The 25329-nt window shown below is 45.3% G+C and overlaps 1 protein-coding gene across 6 annotated transcripts in view; it reads right to left on the reverse strand.

Annotated features, from left to right (window-relative positions):
- Window positions 1–6823: 6823 nt before the first annotated feature.
- The window catches only part of RNFT2 (ring finger protein, transmembrane 2), a 47553-nt gene continuing 29047 nt past the window's right edge, over window positions 6824–25329 (reverse strand). For all 6 annotated transcript variants that reach the window (XM_075898177.1, XM_006128314.3, XM_075898181.1 and 3 more), the window contains 4 exons: window positions 23551–23700; window positions 14560–14625; window positions 13509–13610; window positions 6824–9523 (listed from right to left, as the gene is read on the reverse strand). In XM_075898177.1, the coding sequence (XP_075754292.1) occupies window positions 9389–9523; window positions 13509–13610; window positions 14560–14625; window positions 23551–23700 (453 nt within the window). In that variant the 3' untranslated portion in view covers window positions 6824–9388. The remainder of the gene's footprint in view (window positions 9524–13508; window positions 13611–14559; window positions 14626–23550; window positions 23701–25329) is intronic.

Raw genomic sequence — 25329 nt, forward strand, 5'->3', positions numbered from 1 at the left:
TTTCTCTGGTGCTACATTTAATATTTATCTGGGGCTAAATTGTTTCTTTGTGGTGCTACAGTTTTACCAGCATAATGTTCTGAAACATAGAGCTGGGGAAAAGATATTTTGATTATTAATATTTATACACAAAAATAGGTTGACAAGGTGCTATTTTCCTTTCTATCTGTAAATAAACTAACAAACACCAGCCAATCCAACCCTTTCTAAATTAACTCACTTTGGGGCAGTTCATCTCTTGTTTTGTTGGAAAGTACCATGTGATGATATTAGTCAGGCAGAACAGGAGATTCCTTTCACCCCTACATATTAAAAAAAGACTGAAGGATTAGGCCCCATAATCAGCTATGTTAGAACTTTGTGGTGGGGAGCTGGTAGGGTTACAGGCCAAAGTCCTGGCTACTCTTTGAAACTTAGAAATTTAGAGAGCCACAAAATGCTCATAGTCTGTAAGGTCATGGGGCAATTATAACTATTCCTACTAGTGCTGCGATAGCTGATATTCCATTACCAACACTTTCAGAAGTTTCATAAAAACAGCAATGAAATTACTCTGGGCTGGAAATTTAGCAGCCAAGTTTCATCCAATTAGCCATTATTCTTATTAAACCTTTAAAAAAGACTGGGTCTGACACATCCACATTAAACAAGCACATTCTGTTGTTTCAGAGCTGGTATGCTGGATGATCAGAACACAAAAGAATCAAACACAGAAAACATCACTGAATATAAACTACCTTGTGATAACATTGTGTATTACAGGTGTAAATAGGCACATATGACACAAGGAACCAATCTGAGCAAAAATATTTACAAGGAAATGCAATCAAATTTACAAACAAATACATGTTCACCAGAACAGGGGCATAAAACCAATACTGCAGAATGCATACCAAAAGCCAATGGTGGGTTTGTTATTGGGGTATCTGCACCAGAAGATTTTATAGGTTAGGGGTGAGATTTTCACAAGGCACAAGGGACATCAGATGCCCAACTTCCATTGCCTTGCAATGCAAATTGGGCCCATACCTGCTCTTTGTGACTTTGAAAATCTCCCTGTACTTTCATCCCACCACGGAACAGAAATGTATTGTATGTCTTTTATGTCTAATCAGAATGACTTGGATTTTGGATACTCGCAGAGAAGAATTTTGGTGCAGTCTCTAGGCTAAAATCTTGCATCAAACATTCAAGCACACCTGCATGTTTGAGAAAATTACTGGTTTCCAAACAATTGACAAATAGGGAAAAGGGTGTACATATAAAGAATACATTTTCATGGTGAATAATGTTGCCCAGCTTAAATGATGGCATGCAGTGGGTGAAGAATGACAGAATTCCTTCGTTGAGGAGACTTAAGTGGGACATGGCTACCAGTGGACCTCAGACACTACCACATATTGGTAGAGTTTCTTCCATATCACTTTTGGGGGCTGATGCTGAGAGGTGCTGAACACCTTAAGCTCCCCTTGGCCTCTATCATTCTCCTACTGAAGTAAAGGAAAGGTTTGCCATTGACTTCAATGTGAGCAGCCTTAGGCCTGCTGATTTCAATGGAAAGCGTGGGTGCTCAGCTCTCCTCTAGGGCTGGCCTAGTCTTTAAAAACTATACACAGCTATGAAAATAAATCACAAAGGAAATGAAATTGTATCTTTATATATTTCTGCATGATATTCTGTACAAGACAGGAATCCTGTAAGGAGATGGCCAGGAGGCAAGGTCACCGCAAGTGGTATATGATCTGGTTTGTTTATTTGTACAGGAGAGGCAGGAACCTTCCCTCACACAAAATCACTTTTCCATTCTAAAAGACCAGCCTCCTGCTTCTAAACACTCAGTAACTTCCCATCTGGAGAGGGTATTAGTCCCCTTCCCCTGAAATGTGTGTGGTTTGCATGATCATTTGCTAACTGCATTGTGACCCCAGAGGCTCCCTCAGTCTGCAGCTCCCAGACCTTATGTGGCTTTCGCTCCATCAAGGAGTTTTCATAAGTCAATCACAGATAAGCCACAGCCCGATGATACAATGAGACAGATTAAGGACATAAAGGGCAGATTCTACTCCCAATGGCGTGTCCCTGGTCAGCGGGAACTACTTCAATCAAGGGTACTGAGACTCAGTGATGAGGCACATAGCTCTGAGATTTATCAATTAATAGATATCCACACAGAACTGACTAAACCCCCAAAGTCCCTTAGCAGAGACAGGGCTTGATGTAAAAATCAGGAAGGGTTCTCTGGAGGATGACGGGGGGAGGGGAAAAGGCAGGAAGAAGAGAGATAGGGACCTCTTTGGCTCTTCCCAATAAATTACTCAAGAATACAAAAGGATACGACACTCGGTTAAGCTCCAACTATATCAAGAACATTTCACAAGTTTACACGAGAACAGAATTTGGCACAAAGGTTCTGCTTTAACTCCAACTTGTCTGGCTTTTGTAGGCTTATATCAGATGTTTTGTGTGAACGGAATATTAAGTGCATGGAGATTTACTCTAATAGCAGAATCAAGGAAACTTTGCGAGAGAAGCCTCCTGACAGAAGTTTCACAGATCAAATTCTCTGTATATAAATTCAGTGATTTATAAAGGGTTTGTACGTATGTGTCCAAAGCCTTACATTTTCTGATATAAATTGCTATACTTGAATGCCTCCATCTTTTGACAAGGAGTGTTTTTATGCCTTTTTAAAAAAAATAACCAGATTCAACTCTGTTTGAGATTTGTATTTTGCAACGAATACTTTATGTATTCCCCACCATCATTCTTGTTCGTTACAAGGACCGTGCAGGATGGTGGTGGTGGTGAAGAGGGGTTGTACTTTCCTAATGGGTAGGAAGCCTGCACAGTGCCTCTCTCTCTCTCTCTCTCCTCTCCTGCAGCAGCCAAGAAGCCATTGATTTTGATTAGCTTTGCAGTGGAGCCTCTGCGAAACGCAGGAGTGCTCTCTAAATGAAAAAAGACCTCATCTTAGGTTTCAGCAGACAGCGTGTATGCAAGCCCGGGAAGGAGGTTATGAGATCATAGTCTGTATGGAACACTGCATAATGTGACTGAGAAGAAAGTCTTTATTAATTTTTAAAGCAGCACTTGAACGAGATAGATCCCATAGCATATTGGAACGTCACATTTCAAGTTAGAAATTCAAGTAAGAGTGGGGTAATACTGCCCCCTCCATCACTTAGCCAAATTTATTCTTGGTGTAAGTTCAATGAAACTTGGAATCAGTGGGGTTATATCCAGGGTTGAATATGATCTGCTGTTTCTAGATTTCTGCTCTCTTTCCTGGAAAGATTTTCATCAGCTAAAGGGGAAGGTGTATAAGTCATTCTACCCCTTGTATATTACAAGGCTATATGCACTTACCTACATTATTTTGTCTTAGGACAAATGTTATCAGTTGGAGAAAGAGCAAATCATCAAAATATACATGGTTTTGTGCTGATGAGGCTTAATAGATTCCCCTGATCCACTCTCTGCTTGTGTGAACATCAAAACTGCACGAATTTAACTAAATCTTTTCCTATGTCAATGTAGTTAAATCAGTGAAGCTCTCTTCCATGGACACTCTTAGGAAAGTTTTAAACACTTATTTTGGTTTGTTACCTATTTAAATTAAATAGAGATAAGACCCTAAAGTCCATTTTAGAGTTTTCAAAAAGAAGGCAGCAGCAATTTAATTAAACTGATTTTGAAACAGGTTTATTTGAAGTGGGCACAGTTTGTGTGTGTAGGAAGGGCCTGCCCTAGACTTTCTTTGTTCTTTAGCAACTGGAAAACCTTTGAGTGCTGCTATAGCCATATTCCTCAGTCTATAAACATAGGAGTTAAGGAAAGAAGCAACTCCCTATGGAAACTAGTAGAGAACAGAAGTGAGGCAGCAGGAAACCCTTCTTTTGAGAAGCCAATTTCCAGTGTAGAAAAAGTGTTGATAATGAGGCTGAGTCCCATGTTGTCAGGTCAAGTCTTATTTTTCCAGATTTCTTTATGATATGGCTGCAGAGGGGACAGTTATTACTTCAAAATAAACCCAAGCTAAAAATAACAGAACTAGAGGCTGCTTCAAACCAAAGCCCTGGAGCCAAACATGCCCAACCTTGTGGCATTTTGGATACAGAACCACACTTCACAGCTAGAACTGTACTTGTCGCATGTTCCCATATCTACATTCCCGTCTTTTGGGCAGGTTTAATTCTGCGGTTCAGCCTCAGCTATACAAGCTGCTGTATGTGGCACATGTTCATCTCGTGGGACAGAAGCTTGAAAACTCAGCATGATTGATTACGACTATGTTAATCAAAGTCAAAACCCACATAAAACGTGAACAATGGGTGACTTTACTTTCCTCAGAAGAATGCCATGACATTACATACTCTGAAGGAAGGAGAGAAACCTGCATGTGTCATCTCTAGTCTCCCCTGCTCACTCTGTTCAGGACTGAACTTGTAACCTCTTTGACTCTGGAGCCCTCTTTCCTTGTAGCATAGTACTTGCTAACCTGTCTCCTACAGGGTTGAATAATGCTCCCTTTGCCTTTACAATGATCTCCACCTAGCCCAGAATAATTTCCAACCTCCAGTCTTCTAAAGAACAGTATCTTTTACTAGCAGCTATGGGACAGGGCTTAGAGTGCTATTAAAAACTGTAGAATTAGCATTCCCACAATATACAAGAGGTTGGTAAGATTTATTAGAGCTCAGCATCCAACAGAATTTTTTTTCTATCAAGGTTCATTCAAATGCAAAAGCAGATTTTGAGGTCATCATACTTGTACTCCTTCACTGCAGGTATTCGAGCCCTTGCACTTTCCCGGTGTGCAAGTACCTACCAAAAGTTAATTTGCAGCTTAATGCTCAAGTATTCAAGAAAGGCAGATTTCAAACTATATATGTGACTCTCAGCATTCAAGGTCATATTATATCATTGTTCCCATTCAGTCAGAGAGCAGAAATTATGCCACCTGACTTAATTTGCAATCATATTCACAACTCTCTTTACGATCAACCTGGAGGCCTTGATTTATTTGCTGAAGAAATTTGCCCATAATTTCCAAGAGCGAATTACATTTCAGAATTTTCTAGTCTGCTGCCCTATGCACTCTAACAACAGATCAAAAAAATGAAATGTATCAAATACAGTATATTCATTTTACATTACTGGGTATGTGAAGGACCCTGTAGAGTAACTGTGCAAGTTTCTTCCCACACCAAACCGAAGGCAAGACATGTGCTTACTGGCTCTTGTGTATAGCTAGATATGGCTTCTTTTCCTCTTTTGTAAAAGGAATTTCATATGCTGGAGACTCTTTGTACATATTTGTAATGACTTTATTAAAAAAAAATCAATTGTTCACTGGGAAAAAAAGGTCTTTTTATTTCCTTTCAAAAATAGAGATAACTGTCTCTGAGTTCTTTTCCCAACTATGCTCCTACTCCCACTGAAATTGATGGAAGTTTTAGAACTGACTTCCAACAGAGCAGGAGCCAGCCCTGTGTTACCTTCTGAAAGGTTAAAATACCACTTCTAGGAAAATGACTTTTCTGCCCCATGGACTTCACCAAAATTAACATAAAAAGGAGTGGCTCAAAGAACAGCTGATTTGTTTGGTGGCTTATGTGTGAAATGAGTTGGCCTCTGTTTTTCAAGTGTAACCAGTATCCACAGTATAAAAGCACCACTATATTGGGTTCTAAACAATCGTAAGAGGGAGAATGAGCTAGTCTCTCACGCTAGACGTGGCCCTTCCACATCAGAGCTGAGGTTCATTGGCAGGAATCAGCATGAAGAAAGTTATGTTGCTGCTGAATGTGCAGTACCTGTTCTTGCAGCAAAATGGAGGCCTTCAGTCTCCACGAGTGTCAAACCAACTCCTTCATGTGTTTCCAGAACTGAGAGACATTGGGAGCCTACAACGACTTGCTCACTCAGAGCTTCCTGATTACACATGTGGTCTAACACACTGAAGCTGGACATAGGAGAACCATGCACATGTATCTGAATCCAGATCGATAGCAGAGAGGGAAAATAAGCTTCAGACTGTGGTGACACAAAAACAGAAAAATTAGCTCATCTCTCACAACAAATTAAGAATGTGGTGGCAGGTGTTCAATTCTACAGAAAGCTTCAACTTAGAGATTTTCCCCACTGAGTAGCAGTATCAAGCCCAGCAGTAAGTTTTTCTGGAGTGTTTTGGCAGAAGTGGAGAGTTTTAATTCTACAGGTTGAACCTCTGTGGTCTGGGACTCTCTAGTCTGGCAGCTTCCATGGTCTGGCAGGGCCATGGATGTCATTGCACTATAGAACCCCCATGGCAGATGTTGCCAGCGGCTCGCAGTGGAACTGACTGGCAGGGCCAGCAGGGTGGCAGAGCCCATAGGATATCACAGCCTGTAGCTGGTGGTGGTGGGGGGGGGGGCGGAGCTCATGGGGCCACCGACAGGACTGCTGGGGCCATGGGAGCACATGGGGCAACAGAACCCTGGCACCTGGGCTGCAGCAGCTCGCAGGGCTGTGAGGCTGGGGGAAGAGCCCAGGTGGCTAGAGAGAAGAACCCTGCCTTCCCAAATCTCCCCTGATCCTGCAAATTCCCCTGTCCTGTACCAGCCAGGTCCCGAGGGTGCTGGAGCAGGGAGGTTCAACCTGTAGCAATTTACTATTAAGATACCAATTCTTTTTCTCATGTTCCACCCAGAAGATAATAGTGGGATGGTGAGAGGGGGGCGAAAAAAAAAAAGATCAACATCAACAGGGAAATCTTGCATCTATTGATGGCAGGGGGAGGAGACACTAGATAAACAAACAGAGCTTATTTACATTCAGAATGTCAAATACCATCAGTAGTTTTAATCTTTCTCCTACTATCACTCTGATGCACTTCATCATTCCCCACAACACTGATTTTTGCAATATCAATGAAAGGCAGGCAAAGAAAGAGCCACTCCTAACTAGAACTAAGTTTTCAGAGCAGCCATGAGACTCTAGGAAGCAAAAACTATACATTAAGCTATTCCTTTCACTTAGTGGTATTACACACAGAATTCAAGATGAACCCCTCCATACTACATGCACCTCTGCTTTCTTGTCAGCTGTTTGCCTTTCCATCCAGATAAAAGTTCACCCAAGCTATGATACACATACCAAAAATTTGATGACAATAGGAAATCTCTCCTATTTCTAACAGAATCTAAGGCTCTTCCTTTGGAAGCAAGTAGAGGATTGACTGGCTTAGTTCATGCTTTTCTACAGCAGCTTATAGCAAAGGCACCTCACCTCATTTTGTTGGGCTCCTCTCCCTTCATCCCATCTCTCTCAATTCAAGATTGATTCATATGCTGCCTCCATCATTTCTTCCCTGCTTAGCTATTTTCTTTTTCAAAGAAAAGTTGAGGCAAAACTCAATTGCCATTAGCTCTTCTTTGCTTTAATTTTTCCCCCAAGGAGGCTCTACGGTAGGAGGGGAGGAAAGTAACCAATACCTACATGCAGCCCTATTTCCCAGAGGTATAGTTCTTCCTGCTTGATTATCCAGTCAAGGGGGATTGTAACCTTACAGCCATTTCCATAGTAATGAGCATGGAAGATGTCATGATTGCTTTAATGAAGCAGTTTCCCCTGGCGTTCAGCAAAAAGTAAACTGTCTAGTGAAAGAGAAATCTCCAGCTCAAGATACAGTGAACAAACATCAAATCCATTTGCATCCTTGTGTGCCAGTGTAAGATGCTCTACAAACACCCTGATAGTAAAATACAGACTTGTGCTACTCCAGCATACAGGATGTTTCTGTGCCTATTAAAGGTACACGCTGCTGTTCTGGAAAAGCTTTGTCTGAAGTGAGCCATTTGCTTGTTTTGGTGAGATGGGGTTTTATCAATAGAGAATGTTTGTTCCAGAATACCCTCGAAGTTGGAACCTGACTGCAGGGTCTTCATAACAAACAGCCCTTCAAGTTTGTTTCACACAGCTCTCATAAAAGGAGGGGACCTCCAATTGCTTCCATTAAAGGAGTTGTCACCATGATAGGAGATCTAGAAATATTGCCTCTTTGCAGCCAGGCTGGCCAGATCCAGGTACATACCCTAGATCTAGGAGAAATCTTAACATGAGCTAATGGATCATCTTTGGACATCTCAAAAGAATCCAAATTCCTTACATCTGTACCAGGCTGGGAGCATTTGCATGGAATGCTGAACCCTGTTAGCAGGCATCAAACCTGCTGGGGGGGGGGGGGGGAGGGAGTAGGGGGAAAAGGTGGACTCTGCTGATTCACTGAGACAAGTGGGAACAGCTCTCTACAGAGGAAGGATCTAAGGTGTGGACTGAGCAACCCTAAGGAAGGAATCCTAGGAACACCCACGCCTACGAAGAAAGTTTTGAGTAAAACCATAGGTTATCTGACTGCTGATTTGCTTTTTAATAAAACCAACCCCCAGGAAACAGCACGAGGTGCCTTTTTAAAAAGTTACCTCTGTACTGTTTGAGGGCTGTGCTTGAGAAAGCCATCTCCTTACATGGTCTTCTGTTAGCCCTTGAACTAAAATTCAGACCTGGCTTTAATTTCTCCCCTGACTCTCACACTCTCCCGTCTGCAGAGGAAGCAGATAATCTGACCACAAACACCAAAGAGGAAACATTTCAAAACTGAGGAAATGCCACCTGCTTTGGTTTCTTTAGTGTGACCCTGTCCTCATTTGCTTGTGATTTCATAAAGATCAAGACGGCAACCCATGTGTTTTATGGTATCAATGACAACAACAGGGATATGGGCTACTAACCTCTCCCCAAACCCTATGAATGTCTGAACCAGTGGCACTGAAGTAGTGACTTTGAAGCATTTCCCCAGGTGATATAATAGCGGCAGTGTAACTATATGGCGACAGATTTAGGGAAGTCAGGAGGTGGGTTTTAATGACACAGACCCAATCTGCTGACTTCTCATAAGTCAGCTGAGGAAGGCTTTCCTCCAATATTGTGGACTGTGCACATACAATGGGAAATTTTCTTAACACATTCTCTACAAACACAACATTTATTTACACAGAGAGAATATACAAAGAGGAACTAGCCTGGGGTAATCTGTGCAGTAGACAGCAAATTCACACAAGGATTACAGCTCTATGTTAGCAAAGAAGAGTGGCAGGAATGGGATCTGATGGGGAAGAGTTGAAAACCCTCTCCCTGTCCCCCTCCTTAGCAGATTTTTTTATGCTAACAGACTCTGATGCCTGCTACAGATGTCACAACATGCTAATTTGCTTCCCCAGTTGCATGGCGGGAGAGAGCTGGGTGAAAGACGAAGACAACAACCCACTCAGTTCTCGGAAGCAAGGCGTTTCGCAGCTTTTTCCTTCTGTTTGCTAACGTCATCTTGACACTGGTACGTGCATTGGGGTTAATAAACCTGGAAATGAGCTGAGGTGGTGCCGTCTTTCCAGCAGCGCAGAGTCTCCACTGCGATGGAGCGACACAAAGGGCAGGTCTTCTCCCTGTCAAACCACAGGCAGAGGCACTCCTCACAAAACACATGCTGTGGAGAAAAAGGGGAGGCTGTCAGGCTGAGCGGGGCATGAGAAGGGGGAACTGCCCTGCCGCCCAGGGCATGCGTGGAACACAGAAGCTTTTGTACAGGAAGCAATATAAGTTTGAAAGGAGAGGACTGTCACATAAAAGTCATATGGGGGTCCTGCAGCTTAACAGGCCTGGGATGGAAGTTTCCATCCCTGTTGTCCCCAGCTTAGCATGGCCTGGGACCCTGCAAGCCCAAACAGCAGCTGAGCTTTATCATCTTTTAGCCATGTCTTGAGCTGGGAAACTACTAAGCAATCAACAAGTTTGGCCTCGGTCTCAGCTCATAAGAGTGATAAGAATGGCATTGAGCCAGGTACATGCACACCCGGTAAACAGCTGTTGTATAACTAGTGTAGGGAGTCCCATGCTCATTGAGTCTCACCAGGGACCTAGATCTTGAAGGGTGCCCTGGATCCCCCTAGCTGGACCCATGTCCGCTGTGGTGGGGTGCGGGGTGACCAGAATGGAACTTCCTGCAGATTGAAGGGGCGTAAGCATTTCTAAGTGCCTATTACTCTTTTATGCATTTCTCTGCTTATACTTATTGGTGTATTACTTTGCAGTAGTTGTGTAACCATCTGGCAGATTAAGCCTGTAACAGCAGTGACATAGTGAAATTAATAAAAGCAACTATCCCTAATCAACTCTGTCTTGAAGTGAATCCACAACTCTGTTGGGCCCTGGCCTTGTGAATTGACAGGGACAACCTGTAGGATCAAGCTCATCCATCAGCATGAAAAATAAAAGCTAAATATGAGCATACTGGCCCTGCACAGGCAATAACGGAGACAGCAGCATGCCTTAATGAAACACACATGTCCAAAACACAGCTCTTGTAAGTGTGGGGTTTGTTTGAAGACATAACAGCAGGTTTCTGTGCTCTGCACTAGATATCTGTTCTCTTCAATGTGCAGGCCAGGCTCTCAAAAACTGAAGGGTAAATCTATGCAGTATTTTGGAACCAGTGGCCGCAAGTCTGTCAGCCAGAGCCCAGGCACTGATGCTGTGGAGGGAGGTTGGCTTCAGAGTCTGAGCTGCAGCTTCAAAGCACTGTCTACAAAGCTACTTCTAGCCCAAGTCTGTCGACTCTCTGTGTGGACCAGCACGAGAGCAGGATGAGAGAAGGAAGGTATTCACTGACAGTACAGAAATGGAGACTCTTGGGTATCTTGGCTATATTCTAGGCCAGAGGCAAGCAAAATATGGGCCATTGGCCAAATCTGGCCTCCCAAGCTGCCAGATCCAGCCCACAGGAGCTTCCACCAGGTCAAACCAGCATGCTACTCAGAGCAACTCTCACACACTGCTCCCACCTCAAGCACAATCTACAGCTCTCATTGGCCAGTTTCTGGCCCATAGGAGCCGCCTGTTTGCAGGACAGGCAGTGCATGAAGTACCCCTCCTCCTCCAGGCTTGCAGCATTCACAGCTGCACGTGGCTCCCGTAACTAGTGTAGGGGCATGGAAGGCAGGGAGCCATGGCTGAGGAACCAGCTAGGCTGCTGGCCAGGTGCTGCCCAGGTTAGTGTCTTCCAGCCAGAGCATGACCCCAACCCTGTGCCCCACTCTTGCAACCCTACCTCCTCCCAGAATCTGCACCCCAATCCCCTGCACCCCTTCTTCAGATCAGAATCCTTTTCAGCACCCATACTCTTTTCCAGACCCTGCACACCAGTCTGCACCCTACTCTCCTGCCCAGGTTCACAACTCCGCCCTCACCCAAATTCCTTCCCGGAGCACCCCTTCCCTCCCCACACCTCAGTCCCTTATCCCAAGCTTTCTCCTGCACTCAATCTCCACCATAAATCCTGTATCCACTTCATAAATGTCATGGAAGAGTTCAGCTCTTGACCAATTACCAAATTCTTGGAGTGCCCCCATCCTTATTCTAAGCACTGAAGGGGAGTATGTGCCAATGGTCACAAATCCTTCTGCTTGTCTCCCCCCTGCAAACTTGACCTGTTCTGCTCCCTTTTTCACAGCCTGTCCTCATCTCAGTCCTCTCACCCAAGACCTACTCTAGTCAACTGGTCAGACTCCATCTCCACTTCACAGGCTTCTCTTCCTAGTCCCAAGCTTCTTGTCCAGCAAGTCCTAGTCCCCCCTTCCTCCCCCAGGACTCTCCATCTTAGTCTCTCCTCTCCTGCTCCCAGTGTCTTTTGCCAGCCAGCCCTAGTTCCCTTACCTGACCCACCCAATCTGCCTCACCCCCCATTCTTCATCCCCACTATTCCAGTCCAGTCTCCTGCCCTGGCAATTCCATCTCTGTCCACTTCTCCTGGTGCCTGTTTCTCTCTTCTTCCAATCTCCCCCCTCCAGCTTTCAATCCAAATTTTCTCCCTCTGCCCTCTTTCCTAAATCCCCATTTCCAGCTTTTGTCCCATCTGCATTTGAATCATGTGGCATCTTCCTCCATCTTGCCTGGGTGCCACCAGGGATTTCACTGTGAGCACAGGGGAGACAGATTCCCTGCTCTCATTTTTGGTACCTATCCCCACCCCAGGAGCAGCCATTACAGGGGAAGTCTGGTTTTGTCTACGTAGCCTTAGGCTGGATGCCACACATTCACTTGCACTGTGAGGATGGCATATGCGCAGTCTGGATGGCACTACATGCTGTGATAGATTTGAGCATGCTCAACCCACACAGAAACTTAAGAGAATTTAGAGGTTAAAATCTATGAAGTTTCTCATGCAAACAGTATAAATTGAGATTTTTCCAAAGGCTTATAACTTGGCCAGATTTGGATGGCTTTAAACAGGAAAAGCAAAAGGTGCATCCCTAACACAAAGGCTACCCACCCACCTCCAGATCTGAAGTCTGTAGCTCCAAAGCGAGGGGATATGACAGTTTTAAAATGCTTTAGTTTTTCAAAAGAAAGTTCTCCAGTACTTTTAAGAACTTTGTTTTGCAATGTATTCTTTCAAGCCTCATTCCCTAAAATAGCTGAATTGCTTCAGCTGAAATTTTACAGAAAATAATCATCAAAAGGGAAACATCAGGCATGGAAAATTTGAACTCAAGTTTGACAAAAAATGATAAGCAACATAAAACAGGATCTTATAAAGGAAAGTGTTAAGCAAGCATAATAGGCAGTGCTACCAGCCTCACATATATGAATGAAATGTGTGAAATGTTGTAAAGGGTTTATCAGCATCAGATCTATATTGGCAAGATTTTGTGCAAAAGCAGATGCATTGTGCAAAATCTTACCACCTGTCTACACTGGCCACAAGTATTTGCACAAGAACACTGATGTTGTAATGTACAAAATCAGTGGTCCTTGTGCAAATACGCTGACGCTCCCACTCAGGGATAAGCCCTCTTGCACAAGTATTCTTGCGCAAGAGGCCAGTGTAGACAGGCAACGTTAATTTCTTGCGCAAGAAAGCCCAATGGCTAAAATGGCCATCAGAGCTTTCTTGCGCAAGAGAGCATCTTCACTAGCACGGATGCTTTTGCGCAAAAGCACATCTCTTACGCAAAGGCACATGCCAGTGTAGACGCTCTCTTGCGCAAGAAAGCTCTGATGGTGCAAATACTTTAACGCAAAAACTCTTCCGTTAAAAGTATTTGTGCAATATCATGCCAGTGTAGACGTAGCCCAGGTGTATTATTCACAGAGTGCTGTTATTAATTTTTGCTTAATACACAATGTCAGTGCTTAGCAAATATGAAGTAAAAACTCCTCTGCACTGGCAGGGGGAAGGACTGGATGATAGAATAAGTATTTTCCACCATTATCTATAGGATTCCACCCCCCGGAATAATATAGTAATGTGACTCATATGGCTGAGCTGTACCCAATTATTAAGTATTGTTGGGGACTTTGGTGACTTAGGCAGATGTCCACTGGGCGTGAGACAGAGACCTATAAAATAGAGCTTGGAAGTCACTACACTGAGTTTGATGGCAGCACTCATTTGGCAAGCCTGGTATTCTCACCTGGCACAAAAGGATCAAAGGTTCCCTGAACTCCACTTGGCAAATAGCACAGATATCTCCAGCCTCACTGCACTGCTGGCTGGTTGCACGAACTCCGTAAGTCTGTTAGGGAGAGGGAAGAAGAAAAACCTTTCTTTGCAAAAGGGTTTACATTAAGGACGTTAAAAGCCAGTTAATTGGATAGTCGAGTAACCTCATGAATTTTTATCAGTCGACTATTCTATAATCCCTAAGGGCAGGGCCGGCAGCCGCTGTATCAGAGGCAGCAGCGCAGGGTGCCAGGTGGGAGCTGGTCCACAAGGGAAGCCAGTTTAAAAACCAGCTGCCTGTTGCCCACTGCTGCTGCCTCTGATAAAGCAGCAGCAGCAGCATGTGGCAGCAGCAGCCCCTGACTATGGGATGGGGGTCTGAGTTCCTGGACCTAGGGCAAGCCGGAATTGAGCCGAACTGCCTTCTCCTAATACACAGAGCTGCAGCAGGGGGCAGGTTCTGGACCTGGCATGAGCCAGAACTGAGTGGGGCTGCTGGCCAGCCTGCTAAAAAATTTACTGGCAGGTGTGGGGGGAGGTAAATGTGTGTAGTCTACAGCATTAACCGATAATCAGTTAATCTGTTACAGCTTATCAGTTAATCGGTTACTACACTATCACATCCCTAGTTTAAATTACCTGGTTTGCTCTCATGCTTGGACACAAATGCTTCCTCTCATGTCCAGCTTTACTTCACTGAATAGAGCTCACTGGAAACTAACCCAAACCCAAAGTTATGCCATACACTTCAATCTGTCTGCAGAAAAGGGATGCAGCATCTCACAATAAACTAGCCATGCCAGGATCCATTAACATTGCTGGGGAAGGGCAGAAGTCAGGAATTGCTTCCCCATTCAAAAGGATGGGAACTAGTTACAGCTACTTATCACAGACCTGGAGTGGTGGGTGACGTTTTTCAAAAGTACCATAAATCTAGCATCCTGAGCAATTTTTTACTGAACCTTTTTTTTTTTTACTGAACCGTTCCTGAATCAAGCTGGTCACACACACTGACAACTTACCTGAGGGGTGCAGAGGACCTTCAATGCCTTCCGGACACTCCCCACCCGGCCACAGATGTCAAAAGACTGTAATGGAAACACTGAACGTTAGACACTGCTTACAGGGTGATGACAGACATAGAGTCCTATAACTTGGCAAACTTCTCGGGAGAGATGATATCCAAAGAGATATTCATAGGATAGGAGCAAGTCTGGGAAGCAGTCATGCACATGAATCTTTGGGGTGACCAGGAGCAGAGAAACAGACATGTGTTTATACAGTCGGTCCCTGACTTACAAACGTGTTATGAACCAAACACTTGGTCGTAACTCGAAGTGTTCGTAAGTCAGACCCCATTCATTTACATGCAACCGCGCTGTTCATAAGCGCGAATCACGTTCATAACTTGGAGATCACCTTTACGACTGCTTAATGGAAGGTTTGGTCATAAGTACGAACGGTCGTAAATCGACCGTGCGTAACTTGGGGACCAGCTGTATTGCAATGTGGCAAATAAGAACAGCCATACTGGTTCAGACCAAAGGTCCATCTAGCCCAATATCCTGCCTTCTGAGATTGGCTCATGCTAACTACCCCAGAGGGAATGAACTGAATAGGCAGTCACCAAGTGATTCCCGCTCCGCCATCCATTCCCAGCTTCTGGCAAACAGAGGCTAGAGACATCATCCCGGCCTATCCCGGCTAAGAGCCATTGATGGGCTTATCTTCCATGAATTTATCTAGGTCAGTGTTTCTCAAACTGGAGTCCTAAGGCAGGCTTCCTTATCCTGGTTCTGCACAGCTGCTGGAAGCGGCCACCAGATCCCTGCAACTACTAGGCACATGGGCAGCCAGGGAGGCTCTGCATGCTGTCCCCCACCCCACCCCCAGAGCTGACTCTGTAGCTCCCATGGTCAGGACCTGTAATCAATGGGAGCTGCAGGGGCTGCACCAGTGGGCTCAAGGGCAGTGCACACAGCCTTGTGTGCATTGCGGGACCACTTCTGGGAGCTGCAGTCAGCACTGCCAACACTTTGAACCCCCTCTTCACCCCAACCCCTATGTTCCAGCCCAGTCTTCTCCTGCACCCAAACTCCCTCCTCGAGCAGGCATCCTCTGTCCTCCTCATACACCAGCCCTCAGCCACAACCCTCCAGAGCCTGCACCCCTAGCTGGTGCCCTCACCATGTGGCCTGTTCTAAGACTGCATATGAATGCTGGGTTACCACCTTAAGGGTTTACAGGCTTTGTCCCAGGATCAGGTCCAGTATTCAATTATTTTATGGTTGGGAACCCTGATGTGCACCGTTGCAACACTCACACGATAGGAACTCTTGTATATATTTACAAATGTAGTTTATTAATACAATTAGCACAGTCCAATTTCGTAGGATGGATAGGGAATGTACAGTCATATTTCCCTACCATATACTCACACTATTTCTCCTAGAGAACAACCTGAGGTGTTAGCCATCATTTTACTCGTTACCTTTGCCTTCCCCATCATCACCAGGGGCCATCATTCTCGCTCCTTCCATGGACTACATCTCCTCCTCCTCCCACTCCCAGGTTGGGACACTACTTTTATCATATGTTATGCTGACATTGCTATATTGGATGCATATTCTGTAGGGGATGTTTTCTTTTCTTCTTATTTGTATTTCCTTATCTTACAAATCTCTTTTTCCAAGAGATTAATTTATTACTGATCTCAACTTATTATCCTATGTATCAGTTCGTTACCATCAACCTTTTGTGGTCGTTTGTCACATTTATTATTTCTGTCCTACTTGGTTATTAGGTCTGGTCTCAACTAGTTATTTTGGGTTTTTCCAAGTAACGATATGCCTGATAAGTTTGAGGGTATTCTTGGAAGTGCCTATACCATGGAAAGTCCCTTGATCTTACTGCCATCTAGATTAACAGTCCCGAGAACACATGAGCTAACTGTGCAATATGGGTGAAAGATCCCAGGCACAAATACTAACTTTGCCTTAGCTCAACATACAGGACATGGTCTTTAATCCCAACCCCCTCTTCCAGCCTGGTGAATGTGAAGGTAAGGGAGGGTGAGCAAGTCTGGAACAAGCAGGGGGCAGGGGCAGAGAATCAGTGAAGGAGCAGGGAAGGTCCCATAAACTTTTAATCAAAATGTGGACCCTCCAGTTGCTAAAGTTTGAGAACTGCTGATCTAGTTCTTTTAACCCTCCTATAGTCTTGGTCTTCACAACACCACTGAGAAGACTATAACTTTAAGCAGGGCACACATGTTAGAAGAAAGGGGGACAAAACAGTCCCTCACGGTCTGATCTCTGATATGCCTGCTAGTGGAATAGTCCATTCATTTCTGGATGTTTCATTATCAACTGGAAGGAGTTCAGAGAAGAGCAACCAAAAGCAGTGTAGGCTGATTTCTGAAATACATACAGACTGGCTAAGTGGTGACAATGGGTGAGTCAGTGTGTGTGGTGGGGGGCACAACTCAGTAACTGTCTACAAATATATCAAGAAGGATAAATACCCAGGAGCCAGAAAAGTTATTTAGCATAACACAGCAGTGAGGAGAGAGCTAAAAGTCTAATGGAATATCAGAGATAGATTTCAGAGAGTTTAATTTATCAGCTGGTGGGATGGTGTCCCAAGACAAACAGAGAAAGCCATACTGCAAATGAGACTAAACAAGATGTGAGAAAAGGCCCCACAGGGAATAGTTCTGCATTAGCAAGGAGTGGGGTTGCATGGCGTTAACAGGACTTTTCCATCTCTAACTTGCTTAGATATGGAGTGAGTGGGAGGGCCAGGGGAAGATCTAACATGAAGAACGGTATTAGACTTACAGGAGATGCATACACATCAGAAAAATAGGATGTTTTTTTGGGGGGAGGAGTGGGGGATTTTTTGGTCAGTGTGATTTAGTGGTGTCTCTGCAGAGAATGCCAGTGAGATCACTGTGCAATAGATGTGGAATCAAATGGAGGCAGCAGTAATGCTTCCAGTCAGCAGATAAAAGGGCTCCCAGGGTCCTTCCAGTAATGTTTCCAATCAGCTCCTCGGGTTTGAGGCTGTGGACTGTTACGGATTTTTAAACATTACTGATCCCTTGGTAGGCAACAGCTCTCTCACAACCCCACTCTCTCTCTCAGGCTTATTTATGTCTCTGCTGGAGCCCCAGAGTCTCTTCCAGTATCCTCCCAGCTACATTTATTTCTCTTGCTACCCACCGAAATCTAAATTGCAGACACCATCTATCTGGCCCAAGAATGGTTTCACTTCTGTTCACAACTAGCCAATGCTGCTCCTTACTGAGCTGGAAGGGTACAACACTATGTACATTCAGTCTAAACTGATTCAAGGAGAGAGACTGGGATGGGATTCAGATCCAGGTCCCTAACCTGGCAATTAAAATCCATTCCTTCCAGTGAGCCAGCCTTTCCATTCTGTTTTCCTACCCCTGCCCTCTCCTCTCCTCAGAAAGCAAGCAGCTCTCTGGGAAGGACTCGTCTCTCTGGCCGGGCATTCAGACATGGTGCACGCACACATATTAACAAAATACCAAAATCAGAGCCCTGTGTTTACAAATCAGTCAGGTATCTGTACTGAGATGACCACTGCCAGCTGTCACACACCACCTCACTCTAACGTGGACCTGCAGGGCCTACCCTTCATGTCCTGGAGAGGCATTTCAGTCCAAGCAAAGCCTTGGAATCCTGCCAAGAGCACAGAAGAGCTGAGCACCAAATAGGCTTTTGTGGTTTTTCCAGTGTGGTTTGTGGCTTTGCTAATGTGGGCTCCTAGGGGTATATTTTCAGAGAGTCGGGCATGGAATTAGACTTGCAACTTCTGTGACTGTAAATGGGATCCAAGCACCTAATATTTCATGCACTGCACTGGAAATGAATAACAGCTTATTCCCTCTCTCAACCCACACCCTATCCTCTCACACAGTATCCCCAGGAAAAAGGAGAGTTGAGCTCCCCAGCCTGATCGCCCCAGCACTCCAAACCCTGGATATGGCCATGGATACAAAAAGCATCATGATCCGCAGCACATTCCTGGACTTTCAGCCACTGGGCTGTACTATCTTCCCACTTAAACTGGTTTAACTCTACGGACTTCAATGGCGTTATCCCGATTTACTTAGGTGCAGAATGAGAGGAGAATCAGGCCATGTTTTGCCCAAATTTTTGGCTTTTCCCAACATGAGGCTGTAGATGAGAGGCCTTCATTGCAAGCAGACTTTTAGGTTTAAAACAGATCTTTTCTGGTTAATAGTAGCAGATATTTGCTTAAAGCAGGAGAGCCTGGTCTAAAGAGATTACAAGATAAATAGATGAGCCAGTTCCCTCTCATTCCTGACCTCTGCTGTTGGTTATCAGCCATGCCTTGGCAGCATCATGAGTGGGACGGTGCAGAACTGGCAGTTAGAACTATGCAAACTAAGAATTCCTAAAAGATGTCAAAGAAGGGCAGCATAAGCGGTGGCGAAGCAAGGTGCTGATCTGTTACAAAGACGCTCTTCTGAAGTAACGGCATTGAAGTCCCTCCTCATACCACGTTCGTCCTTGTAGATCAGCAGGGTCTGTGGCTAAAGAAGAAGGGGAAGAAACTTGCCTGCTAATAGCATATGCAGAGAGACTTCAACAGAAAGGCACTCTGCAGCCCTACTCCTGTGCCACAGTGAAGGGCCGTAGATCACTTTGATTCTCCTTTGATACCGCAGCTGCGAAATCATAAAAAAGGAGAACTTCTCAGAACAATCGACAGCTTCATCAACTCGGATTGCCATCCCGCTACCTCAGAAGTCAGCCCCTCCTCCTGTGGAGAAATGACAACCTACGCCATAGAGAAAAACGGCCTGAACCCGGGATGCTCTCTCCGGACTACAGGAGCCATGTTTGGAGCCCAAGACTGGAAACATCCCTTCCCTTTCACAAGGGGATTTACACAAGAGACACTCAAAGCATTTCAAGAAATCAGAGTCACGACATAGGACTCAGAACTGTGCCCCTCATAGTGCAGGAAACGCAGATAGGATCATTTAGGTCCCCTCTTGGAGGCTACGGTCAACGCCCTTCCACACCAAACCATGAAACCGTTTAATGCTCAAAAGCACAACTGACAGCACAGACAGGTACTGCGGTCCAGTGAATAAGCATTACTCTAGGATGCTACTGTTCTGCCCACTGTTCTGTTGCGACCATGGGGAAATCACGTCCCCTTTCTGCCTCAGTTTCTCTTCCCACCATTTGTCTGGTCTATTTATTTTGTGATCTCTTTAGACCAGGGACTGTCCCTCACTAACGTTTGTGCAATACCAAGCATAAATGGAGTCCTCTAGGCGAGCGGTTCTCCAACTTTTTGGGCTCCGGAGCCCTTTACATGCGTAAAAATTTATGCGGCGCCCCAGCAGTCCACTGATTGTACGTGTTGTACCTATCGAAGTTTCCAGCTTGTCAACCTCGGGGAGCCCCTGGAGATGTCTCACAGAGCCCTGGGGCTCCGCAGAGCAGAGTTTGAGAAACACTGCTCTAGGCAATACAAATATATTGTAAGCAGCAGCTGTCTCCGGACTTTATAGACATAGGTCAAATCTAGCTGAGCCACTTCAGTTACCAACTTCAGTTAAATTAGTACAACTCCCTTGTGTGGACAGACTGACTCTGGTTTAACAGCATTTACACTGTTGTAATTTAAATCAGTGATGTATCTTTTTTGGTTTGGACAAGGCTCCAGGCAGTGGCTCTTAACCTGCAGTATGTGGTTCACTAGTGGTCCATGACTGCCTTGCAGATAGGCCTTGGCTTGAGCTCAGCCTTCCCTCTCCCTATAGCAGGGAGTCCATGCTGGCGCTCCAGCCTCGCAGCCAGCACTGGCTTCCCACTAAGAGGGGAGTGCAGACGGCCTCAAGCCTCCCCACTGCATCCAGCTCTGGGGAGAGCAAGCAACTCTTCGCGTTGCCACTTCTCCTCCCCCCTGGCTGGGGAAACAGCAGCACATGGAATATCGGTCAATGGGAGCAGCGGGAGCCTGCACCTGGACACAGTGCCTGGGAGGACCGGGATTGCAAAACTAGGTATGCGCCCCCCGTGCCCAGATCCTGTACTCTCAACCCCTCACTCACACTCCCTCACCGAGACCCCACATGCCCAGCCTGCTCCTGCACCCTCCCTTGCTCCTGAGCCTTCCCTCGTGACCAGACTCTGCAACCACCTTTGCTCCTGCATCCTCCCTCCGATGCAGACCCCCCTCACTCTCAGCCCGCTCATCCACCCAAACTCCCTCCTAGTCTGCTATCCCACTCTCAGCGCACTCCTGTGACCATTCTCCCAGACCGATCCTCCATTCTACCCTCAATCCCACTTCTGCGACCAACCTACTGGCCAGACCCCACCACACCCTCAGCCCACCCCTGCACTCAGCTTCCTGGTCATCAACCCACCTTAGCCCTCTCATGCATTCCACCTCCCACCCAGATCCCTCCCCCCATCCTCAGCCTGCTCCTATGCCCAACCTCCAACCCAGACCTCCTCCCCCAGCCTGCTCCTGCACCCTACCTCCCGGCCAGAGCTGGCACCTTCTGCCTGCTCCTGCACCCATTTTATCATGGGTAGTAAGTTGGTGATCCCTGGAAAGGACTGTGTTAAGCAGGATGGGCCATGGGCCAAAAAATTTGAGAACCACTAGACTCAGCATTCAGCCTGCCTTTCTTAAACAAACCAATGGAAAGCATGCCAAAACCAGTCTTCATTTATCTCTTTCGACCGCTAGGCTCCTGGATCCCCATCAGCCAGGTATCAGGCCCGAACACTGACTAGAAATTGCATTACTCATTTTGTCCATATGGGGATAACGGGAGGAGAGATTTATGGTCCTATCACTAGACCCTTCTTCTGCAGGCACAGCTGTTGATAACACTATAAAAGGATAGACTTGTAGGACTGGAAGGAACCTTGTGAGGTTATCTAGCTCAGTCCCCTGAACTCATGGCAGGTGTGAACATTAGATATCTTTATCCTGCCTTGCAGGACGAACAGAGATCAATGAGAAACTGGGCTGATGGCAGTCTTTCCACTGGGCCTGTATTCTGAGAGAACGGTGATGGGTAATTTCTCCTTGTGCTACCATGCATCTGATCCACAATGTTTCTCAAGGTCCTAGACTGTCTCCCATCCTCTTCTATTGTTTATATGAAACCATGGGGAGAAAGGATGGCACACTGGAGACTCAAAATTGTCAACAATATGCAGGCAATCCCATGTCTACATCTCACTCCCCACCACTGACCAACTATCTCAGTACTTGGCCAATACCAGGAAGTAGAGTAAAACTCTCTCTGAACACTGAGTCTGCCATTAACTGCCAGTTCAGTTCCTAGCCTGGCAATTCTCCTGGACTCATCACAGCTTCTACATATTCTGAGAGCTATAGCTGCTCGAACCAGCTTTTTCCATCTGAAATTGCCTAGGGGCTGTCTCTCAAGGACCTGAGAGAAGCAATCCATGCCTTTGGGATTTCCAGGGCTGGCTATCCCAACTCATTGTACTTGGGAATACGCACACTGACCTTACAAAACTCCAGCTTGCCCAGAATGGAACAATCTGATCCATTTGTAATACCAGCCACTAACGACACGAGCCACTCGAATCGCTACTCTGGCTCCCCAGGCAGAACTGGTGAACTTCACAATCTCAGTCCTCATCTTGAAGTTTCATCCATAGCGACAGACCAAACTAACCAAGAGCAGGAGCTCCCTTAGCGGTTACGTTCCATAGGAACAATAAAATAGTCCAATTTCCAAAAGCGGGGCACAATGCTTGGTTGGCAACCCACTCACAGCAATGGTAAGAATCACATTACAGACCTCACATCCTTCAGAAGTAACTGCAAAACTCACTTCTTTCCCCCCTCATCTTGCCTCTAGTGAAAAGGAAAGAGAAAGGCTATGTCTAGACTCCGCTGTTAAGTCGGAAAAAGATACGCAGATGGCGTACCTTTTTCCAATCTACTTTTTTCTAAAATTAGTCTTCTGACAAAGCAATGCAGTCTAGACCTATTCAAAGAGGAGAAACTCTTACACACACAGAAACCTCCTGCAGAAGAAGGCAAAATCTAGTCCATTTGCTGCCCATTTAGGTTGAGGATCAAGGTTTATCCTGCCCAAAAGCCTGGTTATTGTAATTAAGAACAACGGCAAAATCCAAGAAACTTCCTGTCTGGACAAGATCCATCAAGCTGATGGGGCTGTTAGCTTGAGTTACTGGTGGCATTAAACCAGTATCTTCCATACAACTATATCCATCTATCAGAGTCCAGACATCATTCTGGCTGCCCTTGTATGATGTTCTCACAGTCATGTATCTACTCATGGCTGCTTTCATAAGGTAGAAGGATGGTCCAGTCATTAGGGCGTCAGCTTGATACATGGGGCTTGTTCACATGAACTTTTAGATTGTGGCAACCTGGGATGTGAATCTGCTTTGTGAGAGCCAGCTGTGGTCTCACTGTCTGTGTGGACCTTTGTGAGGTGTATGACCAGTTAGCTAAAGCACTCTAAGCTAGATCAAAGCGCTCTGAGGAGTTGTTACTGCACATCAGCATGGTACACACAGACAGATAGTGGCAGGCTAGTGAGGGAGGATTCATAACCCATCTTGCTGAGTTCTAACTGTTCATGTAGATTCGGCCTGGGGGGATCAGGATTCAATTCTCAGCTCCACAAAGCCTTCCTGTGGGATCTTAGGCCACTCACTTAAATCTCTCTGAACCTCAGTTTCACCATCAGCAAAACGGGGAGAATTGTATGATAATAGATACTATATAGATAATATATGATATGGGTGTTGGGTGGATAAAACACTTGGAAGAGCATGAAGTGTTCAGATATAATATAGCCACATTAGTACCGCATCTAAAACAGGACATGTTTTAAAAAGTTATTTTTTTAATCATAAAAAATAAAAATCAGGGATTTTGCGGTCATGTACAGAGCCTACCGCCTTGGTCCCCCTTACCTTGCAGAGGCTATACAGTATGATCAGGATCCCTCCTAGGAAATAGCTGCTGGATGGATCATCCCCCATGATGTATTTATACCACAGCTGGATGGGGACAAGGGAACGGAACAGCTGGCTCAGCTCTTCAATAATCAAATAAAACTTTCCCTGTAAAACATAAATTATACAAATTATCTGTGTTGCCAGGAAGCCACGAGGAGAAGCAAAAGGCTCTGATGTGAGAGTTAAATGTTATGAGGAGTTCTGGATGTCCATCACCTCTCAGGCTCTTTGCTAATGGTAGCACAGACCAGTATTGTTGAGTTGCAACTAAGGCCCTCTTCAGGGCCACCTAATTTAGCACTGAGAAAGGGACAAGTATCTAATTTCTTCCTTGCGCTCCCCTGGGAAGTTCGTTTTATCCAGCTCTCGTCTACAGTCCGACACTTAGCAGCTTTTCAGGAAAGGACTTTCTCTTTGTGATGTTTGGAGAGTGTCAAAAGGAAGACAGCCTGCTGGCATAAAAAAGAAAAGGCGTGCAAGACTTTCCCTGGCCCCATCTCTGTGCTGAAGGCAGAGTATTACTATTGTACAACCAGCTTGGCAGTCCTATGTTGCAGAGAATCCTAGTGAATCAACTTGCAATGCACGGGGCAAGAGAATTCATCCATCTCTCTGCTCTCCATTAGAGAGCCATGCATCTTGCAGGAATGGGCCTTGTGCCTTTTCTAAAACTCCACTGAAACAATTCTCTCATCTTGGTATTTCCTCGAGATTTTAAACCTTTTATGCTTACTAAGGACACCATTAAGGTGCCATGGTTTACCTTCAGGTTCATCATATCCCTGAGAGGTCACAATAGAAGTATGTTTACTAACTCCATTTTCCTTTGCTACCCACCAGCCAGAACCAGCACCGAGAAGCTGGCTACATAAATAGGATTTAATTTCTGATCTCCCAACCTTGATGAGTATCCATTTTTGTTTTGTCACTTATCACTTGCAAGGAAGAATTAATGCCAGGGCAAAGGGATGGGACCAGGGGTCATGAACATAAACTGAGAGATCAGCTGTAAGGGCATTAACACTCTAAAAGTTTTAAATTTTAAGATGTCAAGATTTTCAATTTGATAAAGATAGGGAAGGAAGGGAAAATTCCCCTAGAATTCAGCTGCGTGCACCACAGGAATAGTATCACTGATGTCATCATCACAGGTCGCTGTCATTAATCGCCATCGGTGGGGAGTGGGGATTGAGTCCTCTACAGTCCAGGAAAAAAAGCAGCAGCCAGCACCCTCCCCCTGGGTTTCAGAGATGAGATCACTTGGCAGGCTGTCCTGCTGTGCTGAACAAATCGAATCCTTCAGAGAGCTCTGGCATTCTCATGATCTCATATCTCCCATGGGACAGCAAGTGAGGTCACACCAGCGGTTGCTAAAGGACCTGGGCTTTTTTCTCCCCACCTCCTTCGCCCTCCCCCCCCCCCCCCCACCGCTTCTCTTTTTAATCCCATGTGGCATCACATAGCAAAAATGTAACAGCAACAATCAGGGATTCTAAATGTAAGCAATTTATTAAATTAGCAAGAAGGGCTTGCTAGCCAGACTCACACTTCTGTACAATCATCATTTATTTCATAAGCCCCTGTGACAGAGGGTCGCAGTTTGCTAATGAGTAGTCTATCACTTTCTTTAGCAGAGGCAGCTCTTCATCCTCCTCTCAGCATCCAATCCCTGAACAAAAACAACTGGCAAGCAAAATGCACTGAACATTTCTAAAGCAAGCACTTTGCTGCCTC

This window comes from Pelodiscus sinensis, chromosome 15 (genome assembly GCF_049634645.1).
Source record: "Pelodiscus sinensis isolate JC-2024 chromosome 15, ASM4963464v1, whole genome shotgun sequence".
NCBI classification, from domain to species: domain Eukaryota; kingdom Metazoa; phylum Chordata; order Testudines; family Trionychidae; genus Pelodiscus; species Pelodiscus sinensis.